Source organism: Falco naumanni, unplaced genomic scaffold (assembly GCF_017639655.2).
Source record: "Falco naumanni isolate bFalNau1 unplaced genomic scaffold, bFalNau1.pat scaffold_100_arrow_pat_ctg1, whole genome shotgun sequence".
In the NCBI taxonomy this organism is placed as follows: Eukaryota; Metazoa; Chordata; class Aves; order Falconiformes; family Falconidae; genus Falco; species Falco naumanni.
Genome location: NW_024427354.1, coordinates 21,389 through 43,851, shown reverse-complemented (window position 1 = coordinate 43,851; position 22,463 = coordinate 21,389). Strand labels below are relative to the sequence as shown.

The 22,463-nt window shown below is 42.6% G+C and overlaps 1 protein-coding gene and 1 long non-coding RNA gene across 2 annotated transcripts in view; both read right to left on the bottom strand.

The window, feature by feature from the left end:
* The window catches only part of LOC121081980 (cytoplasmic dynein 2 heavy chain 1-like), a gene marked incomplete at both ends in the record, with an annotated part of 34,311 nt that extends 33,709 nt beyond the window's left edge, over positions 1–602 (bottom strand). The window contains one exon of the mRNA XM_040581310.1: positions 366–602. Within this exon, the coding sequence (XP_040437244.1) occupies positions 366–602 (237 nt within the window). The remainder of the gene's footprint in view (positions 1–365) is intronic.
* Positions 603–11,697: 11,095 nt separating this feature from the next.
* Positions 11,698–16,909, bottom strand: LOC121081983. Its single transcript, XR_005825866.1, has 3 exons — positions 16,712–16,909; positions 12,708–12,872; positions 11,698–12,548 (listed from the first exon to the last, which is right to left on the bottom strand). It is a non-coding gene; the product is annotated as an uncharacterized LOC121081983 (long non-coding RNA).
* Between the last annotated feature and the right edge of the window lie 5,554 nt (positions 16,910–22,463).

Genomic DNA, 22,463 nt, shown 5'->3' with positions numbered 1-22,463 from the left:
TGTGCTCCTACAATTACCTACAGATTATCTTAGTGCAAAAATCAGGAGATATAAAATGATTTGACATATTCACACATTTAAGGATAATCAAAACAGATTTTGAATAAGAGTAAAAAACCAGCTCTAATACTGTAGTTTAGATTCTAAGTTTCAATGGGAACTGTACATATGATTCAAGTTAGGTATGTGCTTAAGTGGTTGGCTTAATGTGAATGGACTTACTAAGCTTTTGCTTATATGCCTTGCAAAAAAGGACAATAAAGCACAAATGTCATTGTTTAGTTACTTCTAGAATGTCTGAAGCCTAAACTGATACAAAATCTAGGGGGGGGGGGGGAAAAGCATGAGTCAAGTATTGAAAATACCTTGAACAGATTAGAAACGTCTGTCAGCCTTCTGAACAAATCCTCTGCTTTACTGAAAGCAGTCAGAAATCCATTTGCATTTCTTTCAGTCATACGAGTGAATATAGACTCTTCCTCTGCTTCACTTACATCCCTAAACTGATTTGGAATGGAAATGAATCTCTTCATTTCTCTGTAATATCTAGCTCGTACTTCTTCAAAAGGAGGTCTGAATTGTATTTCAATAATGATGTCACATCAGCAAAACACTGAGAAGCAATTGAATTATATTTGCTCAGTGCAATGCCATAAAATAAATGCAGAACAAAATGTTTTTAAAAAGTGGAACAACTTGGTACAAATTAGGGTAAATTTTCCTCAGGAAATCTCATTAAGTTCAAAGGGAGTGTGAGATGGCACACTTGTGTAATGCCATCTATTGATCATAGACTAAAAAGAGAGTCCTATAGATCTTACTTCCTATGATAGGAATAAAGATCGGCTTTGAGTAGCTTATAACCAAAATATGTCATCTCTATTTCCCCTTTTTTACCTTGGAGTCCAGTAAAAGGAGTTAGCTTGATATGTTTATTCCTATTTGGATATATAACTGACTGCAAGCTCCATGACTTCTTACTGGTTTTGCAACTAGTGCAACTAGTATGTCTCTTTTAAGGACTGAATGGATGCTTTTACTGTGTCTTTCAGGAAATATTGCTTTTATGAATTAGAAAAGAAGATATTGTCTCTTCAAAAATCTAAAAAAAACCATTTAATGTCTTTTAATAATATCTTAGCATTGCAATACTTAGAGTCTGGTGTTTCCTTGAAGATGTTTTTTTAACACCAGACTCCATGTCAACCAACTAATGACACAAGGTTCAGCTATCCTTGCCTGGTCTAAATACTAAAACTTCTTAGTTAACATATTCAGCATGTTTTTAGAAATACATTTTTATCCTTTTTTAGACAACCCTGAAGAAAAAGTGTACCACTAAAGCAACAACTAGTACTAGGAAATTCAGCAATGTTATCATTCATGATTGGTTCTGGATTCATGCTCCCATGAGCTTCAGATCTTCAAATGTGGGGTTGAAGCTAACCATGAAATGGTTCGTGGGTTTAGCTCCAGTAAAAACATGAGGCTGAGGAGCATGACTAATAACTGTACAAATTGCTATCTCCTTCTATGCTAAGATAATGTGTTAGCACAGGTATAAATAGAGAATATATATGGGATCCCAATGGGAAGGAAACAGCAACTGTTCTACTCATGCTTTGTTATTCTAAATGATAATGATGTCAGAGTGACAACAATACCTCAGGAAGCCGTACAGCTTTTTCAGACCTGAATTCCTTTTTCCACTTTAAGGTCTAGCCATTCAGCGTGGCACCAACTAGGAAGTGGTGATGTGTGCAACACAAAAACTGTCTTTGCCACCAATTAAAAGAAGATGAACAAGGATATTGCACTTACGATTCATAGCGGAAAGGTTTTACCCCCTCTCTTGACTTCTTGTAGCAGTGGATCGCTTACTTAAGCTTAAGGATAACTATTTCAGATACAGGTTTTCAAGCTCCTAGAACAGTTCTTATTCCAGACACACATAACACGCTCTGAAAATTGGTTGTTTTTAATTAAAAGGAGAAATTCCACCAGGACTGTAAAACTAGTCATCCTGAAAAACCATATCCCTGAAGTTTTGGTTCGCTCTGTTAGATTCCCAAACTTTGTTTCCTCATCTCTTAAAGTACAAGAAATAATTTCACATATTTCTTGCACACGGAATTGAGCTGACTGGAATGCTAAAAGGGTTGCATCCAAGTGGGAAAGGCCCACCAAGAGCTCTCACAAACACTGCTGGAGTGCAGCTGTGCCATTTTGGACATCCCACAAGAAAAGACAGTACTCAGGTGTGCCCATCAGTCTCAGGGAGGAAACTGACAAAATGCCTGCTTGCTGCTGTCTCTGTTTACTGATATTCACAGCACTGTGAATCCTGAGGAGCCGCTTGAAAGGCTGGGCAGGGCAGCTGCCAGTCTTCAAGGAAGCGTCCAGCCCACCTGGAAGAAATCCTGGGGACAGACAGCCCAGTGCCGAATCCCTGAAGGCCCCGAGGACGTAAGAGGTTGCAGAGCTGGGGTCTCATGACTGCTAGTTTAAACCCTGAGGGTACCTCTGCTCTCAAACAACTCAGTTCTCCGGTTTAGCCCTGGCCTCTGATCATCTTCCAGACTGGATGTTTGTTTGGTCTCAGCTGTGGGTGACAGCAGGCTCCGGGAGCAGCTCCTGCTGGGCAGTTTGGAAGTGGGGGCACCAGCTTTGCATCAGTCCACCCACTGCCAGCCTTCCAGCATGACCCCCGCCTGTTCTTGACCTTCATGTGCTCCTGCAGGCTTTGATGCCACAGCCCAGGGCATGAAGCTTGCATCCTCGGTTTCCTGACATTAAAGCATTGCTGTGGTAGGTTAGAGCAGAGCCTTCAGATCGCTTTGGAGGTTGGAAGGTCAAAAAGTCACACATCACCATCATCATCACCACAACAGCCATAACAGTAATAGCAGCAACAGCAGCAGTCACAGAGCCAAAGGGCAGCACATGATGCCCAGCGGTGCCACGGGGCTGCCTCCAGCTTGCCCTAGAGGCAGCCAGCTTTGAGCCATCTGAACAGGACTGCTTTGCACAGTCTGACCTGCTGTGAGAGCACCCTGCCCTGGAGCAGCCAGGGCACATTTAATCACTTAGCAGTCACCTACCACTTTGTCTGCACCAGTAAAATAGGACAGGCCAAGGGCTGTGCTCTGACACTGAGGACAAACAGCAGAGCCCAGCTCCCCTGCGCAGCAGACTCTTCTCCTCCCCAAAACAGCGTGGTTGTACCGAGACTGTTTGGCAGGAAGGGTCCTTGTCATATGCCACTCTCCTCACAGCACCCGGTGTCTGCAGCTGGTAGTTGGTACTGGCCAAACCCACCAGCAGCTGGGCTAGCCCAGCCAAGTGGTGTAGGAAACCACAGGACAGTGCTCAGACCTGTGTCCTGACTCTTATGAGCACAGATGGAGCTCAGAAGCCCAGCTAATGGGCACCTCCTGCAGTGTCCCCTTGCCCAATCTGTGCCAGGGAGCCTCAGACCTGTTGTCTCACTTTATAAGAACTTAAAACTCAAAAGCTATCAGAAAGGCAGGGCTGCCTCAGGACCCCTGACCAGAAGCTTGAGCTTGTGAGTTGATGGGAAACTAGGCAGATTTCCACTGGAGCTAGGCTTTCCAGCAGCTTAATGGTCCAGAAGTTACAAGCACTTGGCATTGTTAAAACACACATCTAAAATACCCAGGCGTTGCTACCTATACTTCTCCATACCTATACTTCTCCATACAGGTGTACGTGTATGGATGGAGTGCTCCAGAGGGGAATGCAATAGGAAAGGAAATAACCTGACAGCTTTGTAGGAAGAAAAATAGACCTTGAAGGTCCAGAGAGGTAAGGGAAGCAGTGAAGAAAGTTCTCCAGATATCTTGAATCAACAACCGTAAATTGTTAGAATGAAGTGCTGCAGCACTGTTCTTGATGTACAACCTGGCAGCCTGTTGCCATATCAACACAGTGCAGGAGGCTCAGGGGGGAACAGCTTGAACCACCAGCACAGAAGAAAGGCTGCATGTGCTGCTTGTGAAAGGTGCCATGAATGCCAGCTCCAGAAGCTGAAGGAGTTTACATCTTCTTTCCAGTACCTGGCATTAGCAGCAGTGGGACATGTGTTACCCCATCCACCCACACCGGTGAATCAAAAAACCCCTGAACTGGAGCTTATATATACTGTGATAAGTCTTAAACCTAACAGCAGCGAGGTTGACAAACATCGGAGAAAAAGATTTGAGAAGAAAGGCAATCCCTGAAGGTCTTTCAAGCTGCTTACCCCAACACATGGAAAGAGTGAACCCGAATTTTTCACAAGCTGTTTGTTCATCCCAAGCCTCTCAAAGAGCAAACTGCTCTTACACACATTACCCTAGAAAACGTTATTCACACAGTCCTGAAGGAATGCCCAAAAAGCCAAGGCAGGAATTAGGTCTCCATGTCTACACAGGTCTTAGTCACTCTTTTACTCAGCAGGATTTTCTGATGTCTTTAGATATGAGCTGACGATAAGTGACTTTTTGTAATGTAGACTACAATCTCCACTGTAATCACATACTTTGGAATGAAAAAGAAGTAAAGAAGTGTTTTTAAAGAAAAACAACAAAAAAAATTTAATATAAATAATCTGACAGCTGTGAGGTAGGAGGGATCTTTGGCCATGTGCCCTACTACTATCAGTCCCAGGTATTTAGGTATTTCCCATAACCCTTCTCCATGGCAAAACTGGCATAAGCTGGGCCATCAGCAGCTCTTGTGTCCTGTAAACAACATTCTCCTGGCATTGGTTATTTCACCTCTACTACTCATTGCTGGGTCTCCATCAATCCAGCTAGTATTGGGGGTTTTTCCCCCTTGGCCACAGCTGGAGAGCCTTGCAGGGGGCCTGCTTCCAAGCCTTGTTATGGCTAGGAGACCCCTGCTTGTGGATACTGAATGATCATCGATGCTGGGATGTGTCTATGAAATAGTCTGTGTTCAAATAACCGTTTTTTTATCAGAAGCATGCTTCTCTGGAAAATGTCTGGCAAGCTGAAGGAAAGCACATGGACCATTGTCATCTGTTGTCCAGTCTCTCTAAGCTGCTCCATTAGTACTTCTATGTTAAAAACCCAAATGTGCTGGTTTTCTTTTCCCACTCAACAATCTTATGTATGACATCAGTTAACAATACACATAGAAATTGTTTTTCAGGTAATACGTGGTGGATACTCACCCCATTGTTATCGCATTATAACTGACACTGAATCATTGTTCCACAAACAGGTAAGGACAGGAAGAAGCAGGGGTTCAAATAGTCCTGGCATCCCATGACTTTAAAAATGCCTAAAGTCTGAGTCACATTACCCCATGGCTTACCAGAGGAGCAAAACTGGAATATCCATGAGATGTCTGCTTGACCTGATACACTCTTTAAGTATTCAACATCAGTTTAACATAGCACTTCAGCCAGAGTGTGAGAAAAGCTGTTATTTAAACAGTGATTAAAGGTTTTGTCTGGTCTCAAGAATTAACTCCAGAAGTAACCACCAAAGCTTACTGCTTCTGTTGGAAGTTGGCATGTTTTGACCACCAGACCCATCCAGCTCCTGGGTAAGGTGGAGCAGAGCATTTGCAATTTTGAACATGGCCTCAGGGGCAACTGAGCACTGGGACAAGTTTTTTACTGGAGGAAAGCAGTTTTGTAATGTAGAAAATAGAGTTGCTCCAACAAAAGGTGGTTACTTAATTACAGTACGTTAATAGAGACACTTTATCTTTAATAAACAAAGTATGTGCACATAATTACATAATTTAGAATACCGACTACCTGTGCAATGCAAAAATATTACGCGTGATTGCTTAATTAAAATACAGCTCGGCTCACACATATGTGGTTTGTCTGCTCTCCAGTGCACAAACCCGCTGCCTGAAAACTCAGATAAACATGTACAGGAGATAGGACCAAATTTCCCTAGGTCTTACACAGAGCAAAAATGCCAAACAAGCTGTATTTTCATCAGCTGATGTATGTACATAAATATACTGGCATCTTCCCAGTCCTAGCTGAAGTCTCTAAGTCTTTGGTGAGCTCCATGCTGAGTCACTTACCCACTCCCCTATCAGTAACCACATCTCTAAAGCAGGGATAGTAAGAAAGCATCGCTTACCTGTATGAAGCAGAACATCTTTAAGCTATGACAAAACACGATATGTTCATTGATCACTGATCCTTCTATTTACCAGCACAGGGAGGCTGAGGCACAGAGGCTCAGTGAGCTACCAGGGCTTACCTAGAGCTACAGTTTCTAACAAGTGATGTGGGACTCAGAGGTGAGGACCAAGCGTATTATACCTGAACTACAGCCCCGTGCTCAAGCTAGCAGACCCACTGGTCCAGTGCAGGCTCCACAGTGACTTGCTGGACTTGGGGACATGGCTATGAAAACTGGGAGTCACTTCTCCAGTGGAGTGTATGGACCTGCAGGTCCATGTGTCAGAAGACCTTAAGTCCAAGGGGGTTATTTTGATTTTAAAAAATCATAATTTATTTACTTCACTAAAACCACCACAGGTATTTCAAGAAGTTATTACCTGAAGTCAGGTTTCCAGCAGATAGATTTTTTTTTTTCTCTTAACTGAAATTCTTCTTTCTTTTGACACCACAGCAAGGGATGATGTCTGTTATGCTCTTTTGGATCTACACATGGCCGAAAGGAACATATATTTTGATCAGCCATCTGCCATCTAAAAGGATAATAGTCTGTTTCACTCCTGTACTATTTGTTTTATTTCCTTCCCTACCCAACCACCAAACGACAGTGACTGACAAACAGACTTTTCACTGGGAAGTCTGATGAAAAAATATTTCACCAAGCTCTGTGTAGTCTAAAACTTCAAAGAGCACTTGGGGTTGCTGTGCTAAATTTTCAGGTTATCTGTCAACCAAGGTGAATCATAGCTCAGTTAGGGAGAAGAACAGCAATTTCAGAAATTACCAAGCAAAGAGTTGCCTCTGACACCCAAAAGGAAATACCAACTAGACACACTCTGCCTGATCCTTATCCCAAAAGTATTTGAACCCCTCACTCTGATCAGTATTCCCAGCCAAGATGTTTCTGCTGGATTTATGCATGTAACCCAGGTCAGCCTTTTCCCATGAAAAAACGGGGATGAAAAAGGACTTTTCTCAATCCTGTTTAGCAAATAGACAAGTGGCCTTTCTTCTAATCTATTTAGTTTTGAGTCTCTCTTTTATTGACATACATCTTAACACAAGGAATGAAATCTTTATTGGAAGCAAGGTTCAACACTGGTTTGCACAGACCCAAGGTTCGTACCGCAGCCAAAGGCAGAGGCAGCCTGACCTCCCTTTGCTCACCTCCCTCTCTCCCTTCCTCCCTCACCTGGGAGCGCAACTGAGGGAGAATGTATCCCATGATAATCCGCTGGTTCTCACCAAAAGAATCAGTAAGCATGAGGATTTTGAACAAAGCAAATGAAGCAGAACACAGATTTTAAAACAGAGAAATGCCCCAACTGCTCACGGGTGCAAGACGGTACTTAGGCAAATCCATTTCTGCCCTTTCCTGGCTTGTTTTTTTGCATAATAACTGATGTGGCAGACAGACACGTTGTGGAAAGACTCAGAGGGTGGAGTGACTTGCTTTGCAGGAACGTCAGTTCTGAGATTCCCCTGGGGCTTGGATGGCAGTGGGAGCCCAATTAGCTCAGCGGGCTCCCCAGGCTTGTACCTAATCTCAAAGTAGCTCCGGGCAATCCCAGGATGTTGCCGGCAGGTACAGACAAACCTGGACCTGTTCCACCCTGCGAGGTGCTGGGACAGGAAGGACAGGAGCATGGTGTGGATGGGAGCTGGCTCAGAGATGCTGGATCACTGCATTAACCCAGAGCTGAACCCGAGGTCTGCTCCAAAAATACTTGGCTTTGCTCTGTACTGACACAGGTTTACAGCTTCCAGAGCTAAACCCGTAAATCCGTATGGGGCAGGACCCTTCACGGACTGACAAACTCAGGTCCCTGGCAGTTTGGGAATCTCTTTGCTGTCTTCTGACTCACACTGCAGGTGCCTAGAAACTGAGACAAGGTTTTGAGCAATGCCTTCATTGTGAAGGTAGCCCCAGAAAATTACCGAGTAAAAGCTGTGCAGCACAAGTGGCATTTTACAGAGATGTATGTAGGGAACGGAGATTTTAAGGCAAGTCCAAGAGGCCATCCTGCTACTGCTCAGCTGTGGGACTGCTGAGCATTTTCTATAACATTAACTGAGCAGAGGCCAGGGTCTACCACGATTAATATAGCTTGTTTCTTGGCTTTTCTGAACCGTGGCTTAATGAAATAAATTGAAATAGATTGGACAGAGTTGGCTAAGTGCCCAACACAAGCCTGTCGTCACTGGGGGAAGAGTAGCATGCATCAGTATGAGAGGCTACAGGCTTTTGCTGCCAAGGGTTTTTTTATTCAATCATCCTGATGTACGAGGGTCACACTCGCTATAGGTGTCTGACTCTGCAGCTCCATCTCTTGGCAAACATCAGGTAACAAACACGCTACCCAGGCTCTTCGTACTTGCAAGGACGCACGATAAATGCTTTTCAGTGCAAAATACTCCTCATTTCCTCAGCCATAACGGAGGGACATAACTCTCATCCAAAATAGAAGAGGGAATTCTCTCGTGTACTTCCTTCAGTGTTTGTTATGTTATCAACTGTTGCCCTGGAAACAGAGTCCCCAAGTCAGAAACTGGCAATTCAGAGAAAAGAAACTGGGGCTGGGGGTTTTTTTCCAAATGTTTTAAAAACAGCAATTACATTTTTTTAATCTGTTACTATTTTTTGGTCATGAGAATTGCTTAAAGCAATTGCTGGGTAAGCATTTTCATTTTAAAAAAAGTTTGGAATCTTCTTTTCTGATCAGTCCATTTGCCCCTGTGGTGGCTGATGTAATCACAAAATACACAGCTAAGGTGTTCTCCTTGTTTGTAGGTCAGTATGTCTAATGAAAAATAAAAGCCCACAAATTATCAATCTATTATTATTATTATTTGCTGCACCATGGCCTTCTGCAGCCTGTATGACTGATGAGCTGATCGGTGCCTGTGCTTCCAAATAAACCGCAGTGACTTATCCTAGTTGATGAAGTGGTTTTGCCATAAGTACAGACTAGTCAGGCCAAAGATTTCCAGACCCACTAATAAATCATGATAATGCCTCGATCTGACCTGGATTTAAAGTATTTTAAAAATGGATAATACTAAAAAGTACACAAACAGAGACAAACTCAGGCTTCGGAAATGAAGAGGAATAAAATGCAGACACAAAACAGTCTTGGAGAGTCAAGTGACAGAAATTTTTTTTGCTGAGCAAGTTTGAAAGTGAATAAAGAAACAGGGGAGTGAGAATGGTGGAAGGCAAAAATTTTTAAAGTAAACCAAGAGAGGATCTTGGATGAGATACCAGCAAAGCAAGATGACATCTCAGATGAATGCAGCGTTTTCAAACAGAAGATGGTGCTTTCTGAGAGCAAAAATACGAACTACATCTTCTGGCTTCTAAATTTAACTGTCGAGAGTCAGAAAAACACTTGGGTGTCACTGTAGGCATTTTGTTGGAGATGTCTTGCAGTGCTAAAAAAAGGAATAGTTAGGAAGGAAAAAGAATGGAACAGAGAAGCAATACTGAAAATACCTTTTATAGCCCCAACTTAGCGCATCGTGATCAGTTCTGGACACCTTGAGAAGGCAAAGCAGAAATTAAATGAGTTCAGAAATTACAATGAAAATAATTAGAGGGACGAAAAGCTTTTAGATAAGTAGTAAAATCAAACCTGTTCACTTTAGATAAGGGAAAAGACAAAAGTGTTCAAAATAATGAATGGCACCAAAGAAAGTGAGTCCTGTTCATCATTTCCCGTCGTACATGAGCAGGAGGGCATCTGCTGAAAATTATAAGGCAATGGGTGAAAAGCAGTCCTTTCCCACAGCACGGGACTGCCTGGTGCAGTTCCTTCCCACTGGAGGCAACCAAGGCCAGGAGTTTCACAAATCAAAAGGAATGGAAATGGGCATGGGAAAAAAAGATAGTACGTTAAGCACTAAAAATGAAGTTGTGATTCAATTTTAATGGATCTTACCTTCCAGCATAGGCTGCAGGACATAAAGCAGTCCTTAAGGATGGGAAAGAGCAAACTTTGTCCCCTTTTTTCCCCTCCCCCTCTTCTTTTTAACTACCTTGCTCCAGCGCTTCTCAGACCTTTCACTGTTGGACCCAGGACTTTCCACTGACCCAGAGAAGATGCCGGAGTAGATGCAGGAATGGCTGTTTATGGAACAGCAGGTTCAGTTCTACTGCACCAGCAAACAGGAAAAAGCTGGGAGAAGCTAAATGTGGCCACAGGGAGACAAAAAGAGCACAAAAACGAAAACCAGCCCCACAGTTCGGCTCAGTTCCTAAACAGCCAAACTTCCAGAGTGTGATGTTCCTACTTGGAAACTAGCAGGGGAAAGCAGAGAGAAGCTCTGAGCACAGTGCTTTTCAGGAAAGATTATTAACTGCCATAAGCTACTAAGAGGAAATCTCACCACCTGTGCAAAGCAGGAGAGCTGTGAGTAACCCGGGAAGAACCGAGGGCAGCAGAAAACAGCAGCTGTCCACGTGAAAACTGGAGATGGTGTCTTTGCTCCCAGAGAGGAACAAGAATTCCCTGTACCACCCTAACCGGTCTCACTTAACCTCTGTATGATCACACGTGGTAACTCATACTCACTCTATTTATTGGTTTAATTGACAACTTTCCTGTATTGTTGCTACAGTTGAAACAAACTGTAAAAACAGCTACATTAATTTCATTTTTTCTTAGTGGCTTGGCTAAAACTGAATCTTTTTTGACTTTTTTTGAAGCCATGAAATAGAAAAATAGGGCCAGTTTTGGCATATGCACCATATTACACTTCTTCTAGCATACTCTGTGTTAAAATTTTCAATAAGTCCCACTGTGTTGCTCTCAAGGACTTTATGAACAAGCAGGGGTGCTTTACCACTTTTGGAGATGCCAAGCACAGGTCCCTCTCTCTCCGTTGCCTACTGAGGGACTTGAGGTCGGCCAAACTCCAAACCTAGGAACAAAACTTTGTGACCCAAAGGAGGTGGTATACAATGCACACAAGTTTGCAGTATTTCAGAAATGTTCCACCTTCTTCCTTGTTTCAGCATGTTTTTAGAGATGTTCTGTCTCTTCCAAAGTAGCAAAGGTTCTGAAGTCTGCTCTGACCTGAATTTAAAATGCAATAGATTTGTGTGTGTGGACAGAATTTCTAGCTTTGGTTCTGCCCCTCAGTTCTTCTTTTTGTACTATTTTAACTCCACTTCTCTCACCTGATCTTCAAATACGGCATCCTCCCCAGCTAGCATGGTTAATTACGCAGTCACTCTGCTTGCAGAGTTAAGCATGATATAGGTTTTTACACAACAAATTCTTTTATTGGGTAGCATTTTCCAAAAGCCCAGGTGAAAAGATTCACTTGATGTGTCTATCCATACACTACGTGTGTTTCTTTTTGCTTAGTACAAAAATTCCATGGCATATAAAATCATTAATTTGCAAGTCACTTTCCTTTCGCTTAGAGATATGTAAACCATTACTTGCTAGAAGTTCTTTCTTCTATAAAGGGCAAGCTACTGTTCTGAGGGCCATGCACGCTCTGAGATTTTCCCCATTTCAGCGCAAGCATTCATCCTCTGAGCACAGCCAAAGGGGACAGCCGGGCAGAGCAGCAGGCAAAAACAGCCAAGCGTGGCCTGGGAAGAATTTCACACACCTCTCCTCTTCAGACTCTCAGCATGTACTGACAGAAACAAATACAGCTGAGAACACCTTCAACATGATCTGCTCTTTGATTTTCAGGTTTTTGTATAGAGAGGCTGTTCCAGTACACAGATAATTATCAACCCGTTGGTGAGGTTTTGCAATAAGCATTGTAAGCTTTGAACCAGTGCTTAGAATGGTCAGCATTTAAATACGTACAGAGATACTTTGCTGTCCAGCACCAGGCAGGGAATATTAACCTGAAATGATTATTCACAGACCTTTCACAACCCAGTTCTGTGTCTGCATAAGACTTCTCAGACCGATCAGAGATACGTAGAAGGATTTCAGTGAAAAAAACCTGTAAAGTCAAAAGTCTCTAAGCAGCTCAGAGTGTAGAAAACTTTTTTAACAGATGATGAAAGCCAATGAACAGAAAGGACAGGCTTGTCTATGTGATCATCTCCAGCTCAAGCTTCTCTGCTGATGCCAGCAGGACACAGTGTAAATATAAAACAAACAAAAAAATGAAACAAGGTGAGTCTGATACCTTCAGCCTCTGCAATGGCATCAGCTGGATTTGCACAGGTGCTCTCATGTCACTTGGTTCTGCACCTCTGCTCCCTGTAACCAGATGATGTGCTTTCCTGGGTTCTTTGAAGTTCAGCTGAGACAGGCAGCTTAAGTTAAAAACTTAATCCAGGGAAGACCAAAGCGATTGTGGCAGAGACAACTGTGGCAGAGTGCGAGCATGTGTGCGAAACCTGAAAGAAAAAGCAGCAGCAAGATCCCTTCCGTCATGGCTTGCCTTGCAGGCACCCCACCCAAAGACTTGGACTTGGTCTTGGATATACAGGTAACATGGAGGGTGGGGAGGGGGGGGGGGGGTGGGGGGGGCGACAGCGGGAACCTTTCTTTCCTACCCATGCCTTTGCAAGTAGCAACTCCTCCAGCTGGACAGCTTTGCATCTGTGTAAGTAACAAAGCAGCTCAGCTCTGAGGGGACTGTGTCTTGTGCACCAAGACTTCAGTGAAACCCTTCCCATCTGAAGGAAATGAATGTGCTTTGCCAAGCCATCTTGACTTTTCTAAAATAGAAAAATAGATCAGCTAAGCCAGAATTTAAATTTACAATGTGATTTGGAGAAACTAACAAGTACTTTCGAAAACCAGAAGGAGAATAGGAAGAGGGAAAATTATAATGTACCAATTAGAGTGGAATGTGAGTTGTCCATGTTAATGCAGATTCTTTTTACTTTGTTTTATAGGAGATTCTTCAAAATATTGAAATTTAGTATCAGCATCTCAGACTGGCAGCAAGAATGACAACAGTCATGATAAACCACCATATTTCAAACAGGCAAGAGAAAAGCTAGGTCTTTTAGGGTTTATTCACAGCCTTAACAGCTCATATCTATTAAATTCACAGAAATTTCAATGGCATCATAACTTTATTGCATTTTTTTAAACCAACAACCAGTAGAGTTCTGTGACAGTGCTTTAGGCTCATGAAAAAGCCCGATGGGAGCAAAAAATACACTTCCATTTTGTCAGTGTTAGTTGCCATCACTTCTACTTCTGAATCAAAATTAGCATGTGTGCACATCCTTACATTTTTTTCAGAACTATTTCCTTCCTCCCACAAAAAACAAAGAGGTGGGTTTGTATTGTTTTACCAATGCAGAATATTCGCAAAAACTGAATTGGTTCCCCCCTCAGTCTCGGTAAGGTCCATTAAGATCCAATGGAAGAAAAAGAGAAGTGCTTTAAAGTGACAGTTTCTAAGAGAATCATGTGCAGCCCATTCACAGATTCTAAAACAGGCTTTTGGGATCCCAAGGTTATATACATATTTTGACAACAAAGAATTCACCTCTGAAAAAGGAAGTCCACACCCTTTAAAAATGAAAGAAAATCTTATAGCTTTGTTCCTACAAGACTGTTTAAAATGGTAAAATAAGTAAAAATGCAAGTCAAGAGAAAGGCTCGAGCTTCCCAGCATGACCGCAGCCAGCCCAGCTGTGCAGCCAGACCTGGCAGGACGTACTGCCAGCTCAAAACTCGGAGGGAAACAAGATGAGCCTGGCATCGTCCACCTGGGAGCTTTCGGGTGGTCCCTCGGCCTCTTGTCTGCTCCCTCACCTCGCTGCACCCTTCAGACCCACTGCACCAAGCCAGCCCCCAGCAAATGCTCAGAGCCTTATCATCTCCCTGCCCCGGGCAGAAACTGCAGCCCTGGAGCTTTGAGGGAGCAGCAGCAGCCAGGGGAGATGGAGGGAATGGGGGAAAAGCGGCTGCATCACTCCGTAATGCTTGGCACCCAGCTGCAGGGAGTGAGACAGCAAAGTCGGCTGCGGTCAAGCCCAATCCTCACCAGCAAGGGGGAGAGCAGCAAAGAGAAAGCCGAGGAGGAAACAGCGGGGATTTCCCTGCAGCAACAGTAATATTTGAAAGCATAAAGATATAAATTATTTTTGGACTGTACAGACATTTAGCAGGAGCCAGGGATTATTCGTGTGGAGGATGTAAGCGCTTTGGGAGGATCCTAAACTGAGTGTAAACTCAGTAAATCTCAGGTCAGCTGTGAGAGGGAAGCTGCAATGCTTTATGTTAGCTGAAAAGGGTTTTTATAAGCTTATAGGCTTCCTGGGATCTTTGCTTACTGCAATGACCATCATTGTGGCAGTGTTCAAGGTACCTGCTGTCTTCACCTCCTGCTTCTCTCTGCGGAGGGTATGACACAGGCACTTTTACTGTCAATGCTCATGATCACTTTGCCTGGGAAACTCAGTGCAAGGGGACTTAAATCCTCTTTGGGGAGCCTCTCAGACCAAAAAGAAAATACAAATAATAGCAAAATACACCAACTGAAGCAATCAGAAAGGCCTCTACCATTTCTATCCATACTTTTGGGGGGTCTGAGGCACCATGAGCTCAAATGTGCATGTTCATTTGGTGGGACAGCCCAGCCTCAAAGTCAGGACCCAGCTGGTGACCATCAGCAAACAGGGCAATCAGGAATGACAGGCTCAAAGAGAGGAATCTAGAGCAGGGGCCCCAAAACACCCACATATCACCTATTACACTACAAAGACGTCCAGCAGACGCCACCAGCAGGAACCCTGCCCAGATGTGTTAAGCAATTCCCTACTGATATGGATTGCATCAGCTCTCCGGATACAGCTAAATCACGCCAGTGATTTTTGCTGTCCTTGAAACTCTAAAATACACAGTAAAAGCTTTTTCTTTTTCTTTTTTTTTTAACTATTGTCAAAAAATCAGATTGCCCCATATGTTTTATATTTTCAGTTCATTTGCTGGGACAGAGAATACCTTTGGGCAAAAGTCTTTTTTTCCTTAAACTTAACTCAGCTGTACTACTCATACAGATGAACAGTTTTCAGAAATAAAGTACAGGTAAGTCCAGCAGTAAGCAGACTACAGTTTCTTTGCCATGTAGATGGTGTCTTTCCTCCTTAGGGTGCAGCCTTTTCGGTTTCAGAGTGCTTTGTCCTCAGTTTATGCACCAGTTCCCTGTTTCTTCAGCCCTCCTCAGACAACCTTGAAATCAGGGTTAGGCAACAGCTGAACTGGAGGACCGCTCTGACCACCCCTGCTTGCACATTGCTTCAAATAATCTTCCATGCAGAAGAATCTCTCCCCATCGGAGGGCAGCTTCCCTCCAGCAGCAGCTCATGCAAAGGGATTTTGTGAAGGGCCAGAGCATCCTTTACTCCTCCCCAAGAAATCATAGCCAGATCACACCGCTGTGCCTCAAAAAAAGAGAGCAGAGTTGAAACAGCGCCTGCCTCACACCGTCTTTCTGCCTGAGAGAGGAGGCAGCCCTGTGCATGGAGGGCAATGGGTCAGGGAGAGTGAAGGAGGCAGGCGCCAGCGGCCAGGTCACGCAGGCATGCCAAGGGCTTTGGCCATGTCCAGCTGCCACCCTCTGTGTTAACTCTTGCTCCCTTGGAAAGGACAGGAAAAGCAAACCCTGGGGAGGAGCCTGCAATAACGGGGCTGTCTAAAAGGCCACCATGGAGGAACAGGGCAGTCTCCCACACTGACCCCCTGCCTGCCACCCACATTCCCTCTCCACTGCGACTCTGCCCCCGACATCCTCCCCAGGTTTGCTGAAGGATCCTGTTTTATAGATCTTGCTTGTCCATGAGCACCCCTACTGATGTCCACAGCCTCTCCACCTCCAGAAAGCTCTCCTCAAAGCGACTGACAGTGCTGCCACATGCTGGATTTGCTTGCTTTCACCCAGAGCCATCCTTCTGTGGCTCTGGGATGCTTCAGCAGTGGCCAAAACTGCAGAGCAACATGCCATCCAAGCACTGTGTAAGAAGACATCTGATTCAGATGTGGAGTGCCTGGGGATCAGCATAGTCCGCAGGGTTTGGGGGAGGCAGGGAGCAGATGAGGACCAGCAGCTGGGACAGGAAAAGGCAAAATAGCTCAGGAGGGCAAAATGAGGAGGGCACAGGTCTGGAGGCTGGCAAGCCCATGAGGGAAACTGCAAGCAGGGAGAGCAGAAAAGGAAAACTAGGACTGGCTGAGTAGCGAGAGCATGAAAAAGCAAAGCAGGGACTGGCATTCAGGAAGGCAGTAGGAAGAGCAATGTATAAATAAACATGGTACAAGAAGCACAGAAGCCTGGGGACAACTGGGAATGCAAAGAAAGGTGAGCACATGTCATCAGGAGAGAGCGAGAGGTGCAAAGCAGTGTACAAAGAAAAAATAGAAAGATTAAAGCAAAAGCTTCTGTCCTCAGGAGCTGAGAGGCGTTGAGGCTTTTTTTTTCTTTTCTTTCCAGAAATGCCTATGAAAGTTTCTGACAAAGCACCCCAACTCTCCCAAAAGCCTCAGCCACCCTGCACAGGGCAGCTGGCAGCTGCTCTCTGCCGCCTTCCTCATTGCATACCTGGTATCAGTCCTGCAGGGAAACTCGCACTTTTGTCCTGGCTGTTGTCATGTCCACAGGTATCAACAGTATGTGATTCCTTTGCTTTTTAGAAACCCAGGCTCCCAGTCTTGATTCCATCTACCACAGCATGAAGCATCACGTAACCTCTGTACAGAGAACACGCATTAGGAGACACAGCCTGCCAAGGATTCTGTTCCACTGACCAAGTTTACTTCTTTTTAAAAAGATAAGAGATTTCAAATTATATATTTGGAGCCAGTCCAAAAAACCCAAATGTGTTCCTCGTAATTCAAGCACACAAAACATCTTAATTTAATTTTTCTGGAGGGGGGGGAAAGCATCACACTTCCAGAGTGACATAAGCTAAAAGCAAAACCCACCAATAGACAATTTATTTTTCTTGAAATGGTACTTCCCTCAATAAATTAAAAAACTTACTTCATTTTTTACCTCAAACTTTCTATTGTAAATCTGCAAAGTGCAGTAATGCTACCTAACCATCGCTTTGAGATGTTACGAAAATAAAGCCACGTGAAGCACTCAGTTGCTATAGTAATTAGCATAGTAGGGAAAGGCCAAGGAGGAAGAAAAGGACATTATCTCCAGAACAGGGTTTAAATCATGCATGAACTGTACGTTAACCTTAAGACCCACATAAAACAATGAGGAGGAAAAAGAACATACTGAGGCAAAAATCCTCAAGAATAACTGTGCTGTGTACTGATATAATTAAAAGCTCCATGGCTCAGACAGGCACCTTCTTTCTGACATTTCCTGGGAGATTTTTAGGTGACTTGGTAACCAGAAAAATGTTTTTATTAGTTAATGGGTTTTGTGTCAAAATCTATTTAATTTGCCCTGTATGCGTAATTTAGTTTCTTTCCTGGACACGTAAGTTCTTTTTCCATTAGACTAGATACCTCATAAATTTACCTAAACTATACCATATATATTTTAAAAAATATTTAGGATAAAATCCTTCCGTTTCTGCTCTAACACATTTGTCCACAATCCATTTTTTTGCTCTGGAAAACTTTATTTTTATCAGCTTTTTGTTCCACTCTATCTTCAATAAAAAAGAAATGCCTCCTAATCACCAGACGTGACGGGGCTTGCTGTGTTTTAAATCGGCAGTATGCTTGGGTGCTTAAGAGCATTTGGCTTTGTGCTCTGCATCTAACCAGCAACACACCCAGGTGAGCTGCAATTGGACAGGGACTTAATCCCTGTCATGTTTAATCACTACATTAAAAGATTTAAAGACTAACGTTAAAGGCCATTCGGTTTGGGCACCATAGACTTAAACGATGGAATTGGGAAAAACCACTTGGTTTACGAAGGCAAAACCTGTTTTAAATCTTTGAGAACAAAAGCCAGGAGATCTGAGAAGGAAGTTCTTTCTCTGTGACCTGCCCTCCCCGTGGCTCAGATGTCCACCACAATGCCCTTGGACTTCCTGCAAGTTATACATATGAAGTGTTACTTGCACCACTTACTTAAATAGCTGCAATAAATGGTTAGCCCTGGCCCATTTCTGTTCTGCATGACACCAGTAAGGAAGTTATTAGGTCAGTACTGAACGCACTGGAAAATCCCATCCCTGCTCGGTGTGTAACACTCTGCAGCAAGGATGACTCATCTGCCGCCCACTGCAGAAGACGTGAGGGGGCCATTTTACATCCCCTCAAGAATTTGATCCCCAAATATAAAGTCTCCTGCTTGAATCTCACATTGTTTCAGGATGTGATGGCCAGCAGCAGTAGCCAGGGTTGGTTCTGCCTGTCCAATTGGTTAATGAGTTGGAAGCCTCTCTTGGAGGTGTGGACCGTCGGGGCCCCGGGGCGGAGGAGACGGGGCCGCGGCCTGGAGGGGCGGGGAAGGGAGAGGCAAGAGGCCTGGCCGGCTGTGGCAGTCGGGGAGGTACGGGTATGTGAAGTACTGCGAGGGTGTGTAACTAGTGCGCAAGGCCTGCTTAACAAAGTATGTTCACTTGTTCGTGTTTCTGAAGAGTTGGATCTGCTAACTCGTGAACTGGCAGCTTTGCTGGTAAATGTGACCTGGCGCTCCTGACTGCGCGGCTTCCTGGGTTTCAGTTTTAACCTGTACCTGCAGTGTTTCTGTGAAAGGAACTCTATGGGTTGTTGTGGTTCAGTCGATTTGTAAGTCGGATGTCTAATATGACGTGATGTGGTCATTCAGAAGTTACTACTGCTTAGGAAACAAAACATATTCCACAGCTCTCCTCTAAGTGGCAAGAACCTGTAGTCTATAGACTTGTAGTTACACTTTTTTTTTTTCTTCTTTCTTTCTTCAGCTAATGGAAATAGTTGTTTGTTTCCTTCTGCGTAACTGGTGTTCTAATTCTGGGACAAAGCCTGTGACTTACACATCACTTCAGGGATGGTCCCTCTGTGTCTGTATGGAAACTTCCCTGCCTCAGTGCAAACCTGAGGCTCTGTGAGAATCAGCTTGTCAAATTACTTTTACCATGCCTCTCCACTGAAAAGTTCCTCAGTGAGGAATTGTACCTGATTTTAGCTTTGATTTCCAATGAAGTAAGACCTAAGTGATTGTATTGTCAGTTTATAATTTTTTTTTGACTGGTTTGAAAGGGAGAGGTCTAAAAGACAAGATCAAGTTCCTAATTCATGCAGATAGCATCCAGTTAGAGATTCCCTGCTAAGGGAGAAGCTACACTCTTTAAGTTTAACTGCATTGTTAGACATTTATGACTGGGTGGGAGAATAATGGATGTGGTGAGAGGTTCCTCTTGATAAGAATGAAAACTGCTGGAAAATGGACTTTATGGTTCTCACAAACTGCTTGGTTTGGATGGTGGCACAATACCCTGTGCCCTTTCATCTTGGAAACAGTTGAAGGTGCTTTTTTTCCAAAAGCTGAAAATAACTGTGAAATTCAGAGTTTAACTAGTGCATTGAATTGAAAATATGAAATGTGCATTACCAGATTGCTATGTATATTTGATAGTTTTCCTCACATACTTTTGTCTTCTAAAACAGATGCAGTTTGCAGTGGTTATGACTTGTCTTCATAACAATAATGTTCTGTCAATTCAATACAGGCAAACCTTGGAAGAAAAGCTAGACCACTGCTTAGGTTTACAGGGCTAAAAAGTGCCTTTAACTGAAATTATTTCTGCACAATATTACAGCTACTTCATGTCTCTTTTATGAATGCCTTCCATTCCACTCTAAGTGTTTGCTGTTTAATGTAGCATCTTTCATACTGGAATTAACAAGTTATTTTTCTGTTTACTGGAGTTGTTTGCTATTTCTCTCACTGGAGTATCCTGTGTATCTCCCAAGAATTTAGAAATAAAAGCACCAAGCTACTAGATGGCACAATAAATGCTTTGATTTGTTTGCGGTTTTTTAGGGGTATGGCTGTGTGACCAAAAAAAAAAAAAAAAAAAAACCAAACCAAACAAAAAAACCCAACAACAAATGAAAAAATGTCCTGAAGGAAAGGCAGGTTTGAAAAACCAGAGGTGGTTAACTTTTTCACAGCAGCATGTTTCAAAGCCTAGATCTCTCAGTCCAGGTCCTCTTCAGGACTCTTAACATTATGTGGGTTTGATCCCCTTTTTAACAGGAAATAAAAGTTTTAGTCTTTTTTTTAATTACTGCCGCTGCTTAAAGACATATGCAAATGGTATGTCTTTTGTGAATCGAATTTAAAACTGTGTGTATATGTTAAGTACATCTAGGGATGTTCTCAGCTTGTTAAAAGTCCCTGTTAGAGCAACTTGAGATTGTGTTCTAATCCACTTGAGAAAATAAACCAGGTTTGGGGTTTTTTTTATTTAACTTCACTTTTTGTAGGAGAAAACTTGCTTTGGAAATATGAAATATGTACCTCAGTATAAAATCATACTTACTTCATTATCAATATGTGCTTTAATCTGTTCTTCACTAGCTCTTTATGAATTCAGAGGTTCTGCTTAACCAAACCCATAACTGGGGCGGGGGGAGAGGAATATCTTTGAGTCAAGTTTTAGTAGTCATAAACATGTTTAATTGTGAACATGTTTAAGCATATAATATTTTTTATAAACAATAATTAGTGTAGTATATGATATGACAGCTATCATGCAATGAATTTAGTGTTTACTTTTTTGTAAATTTGCATAATCTTAGTTTTTGCTATGCAGGAATGTTATGTTAATTATTATTTCCCCTCTCCCCAGCTACTTTTGGTTTCAGTTTACTAACTGAATGTCCAGAGAGAACTCATCTTTGTTTTTTAAATGCAGGAAATGTCTTTCTCCCTCCCCACACCAGTGTATTTGTACACTGGAAGATAAAAGCCACTAACTCTTAAAAATAGAATGTGCAATTGAAGGACAAGGAGAGAAAATTCCTAAAGTATGTAGGCATATATCTCATTTCCAGTATCAATCTTTGTTTCTGGTACTGTGGGCCAGGTTTTTGCTTCACTTTAGTAAATGAATTGATATTGATTTTTAAACAAAGAAAGTATGTTTTACACATTTTCCTGAAGTAACCAGTATACTTAAGGTAGCTATGAGTTTTATTGAAAAGAGGTTTTGAAAGGGTTTCTGTCATTAATCAAATCCTGATTTGTACATGGAAGGAGAGGGGTAATACACTTGCTATCAGTTTGTAACATTTAGAATAGAATATTAACTTTTTTTAGAAAATAAACTCCTCCCCACCCCTGGAGAGTGTTGTAAGCTTTGCAAAATAGTTGGTTCCCAGAGACACAGCAATAAGCAAATTGCATGATTGAAGTGACTTTTGTCACCTTAAATACTTTGACCTTAACATTTACTGCATTAACTTCCTGTATTTATAAGCAGTGCCTGTCAGCCTCGGAAGGCTGTATTGCTCATGAATAAAAGTTTGGAAAAAAGCTGGCTCATATGAGTAGTACTGTGTGTAATGTAGCTGGTTCATTAGCAGAAAGCAAATACAGTGTAAAGGTAATAATTTGTAATGAAGCAACACTTCAGTAGCTATACCAGCTGGTGACACGTTTCTTCAGGAAAATAACCTCATAGGAGAAATATAAAATAGATAAAATCAAATAAAGTTGAGATCCAGAAACGTGTGAGCAAACAGCGCTTTAAATTGCTGTTTTTAAATAGCTCCACCTTCTTGTGGCTAGGACTGGCATAATTTATTGACAGAAAAACTTTTGGGTTGCAAGCTTACATTATAAATTAAATATTATAGTGTTCTGTCTCACAGAACTCTCATATTCTCTCTTACAAACAAATCTCTTAAAGGAAGCATTAACTACTTATAATAGGTTGAGCTTTCTTTCCTGTATTATGCAAACTGAGGAATGGAGGAGGGGGATGGAAGTCAGTCTTTACAGATCCTTTTTCCATTACCATCCTGCATGGTTCTTTACCCATGTTTTACAGAGTGGTGAAGAATTAGGAGAAGCTGCAGTTGTTCAGCTGAGTGGAACTAAATGGGTGGCTTCCCTCTGGACCCTCACTTCACTGTCTTCGGTAAGAGGGGTGACCTTTTGAAGCAACTTGCTTTTCCTTAGAACAGGGGTATGTGTGTTTTAAGAGAAGCTTCTAGTTAGCAAAGCAGAGGATTGGACTTTTCTGGATTTTTTTTTTTATTATTCTGCTGGCTTGGAAAGAAGGATATTCACAGTATGTGGCTGATCATAACTTTGGATCAAAAAGCATTATTATTTGCATCCATCCAAATAGCTTTAAAAACATGCTCTGTCTTCATATACTTTACCT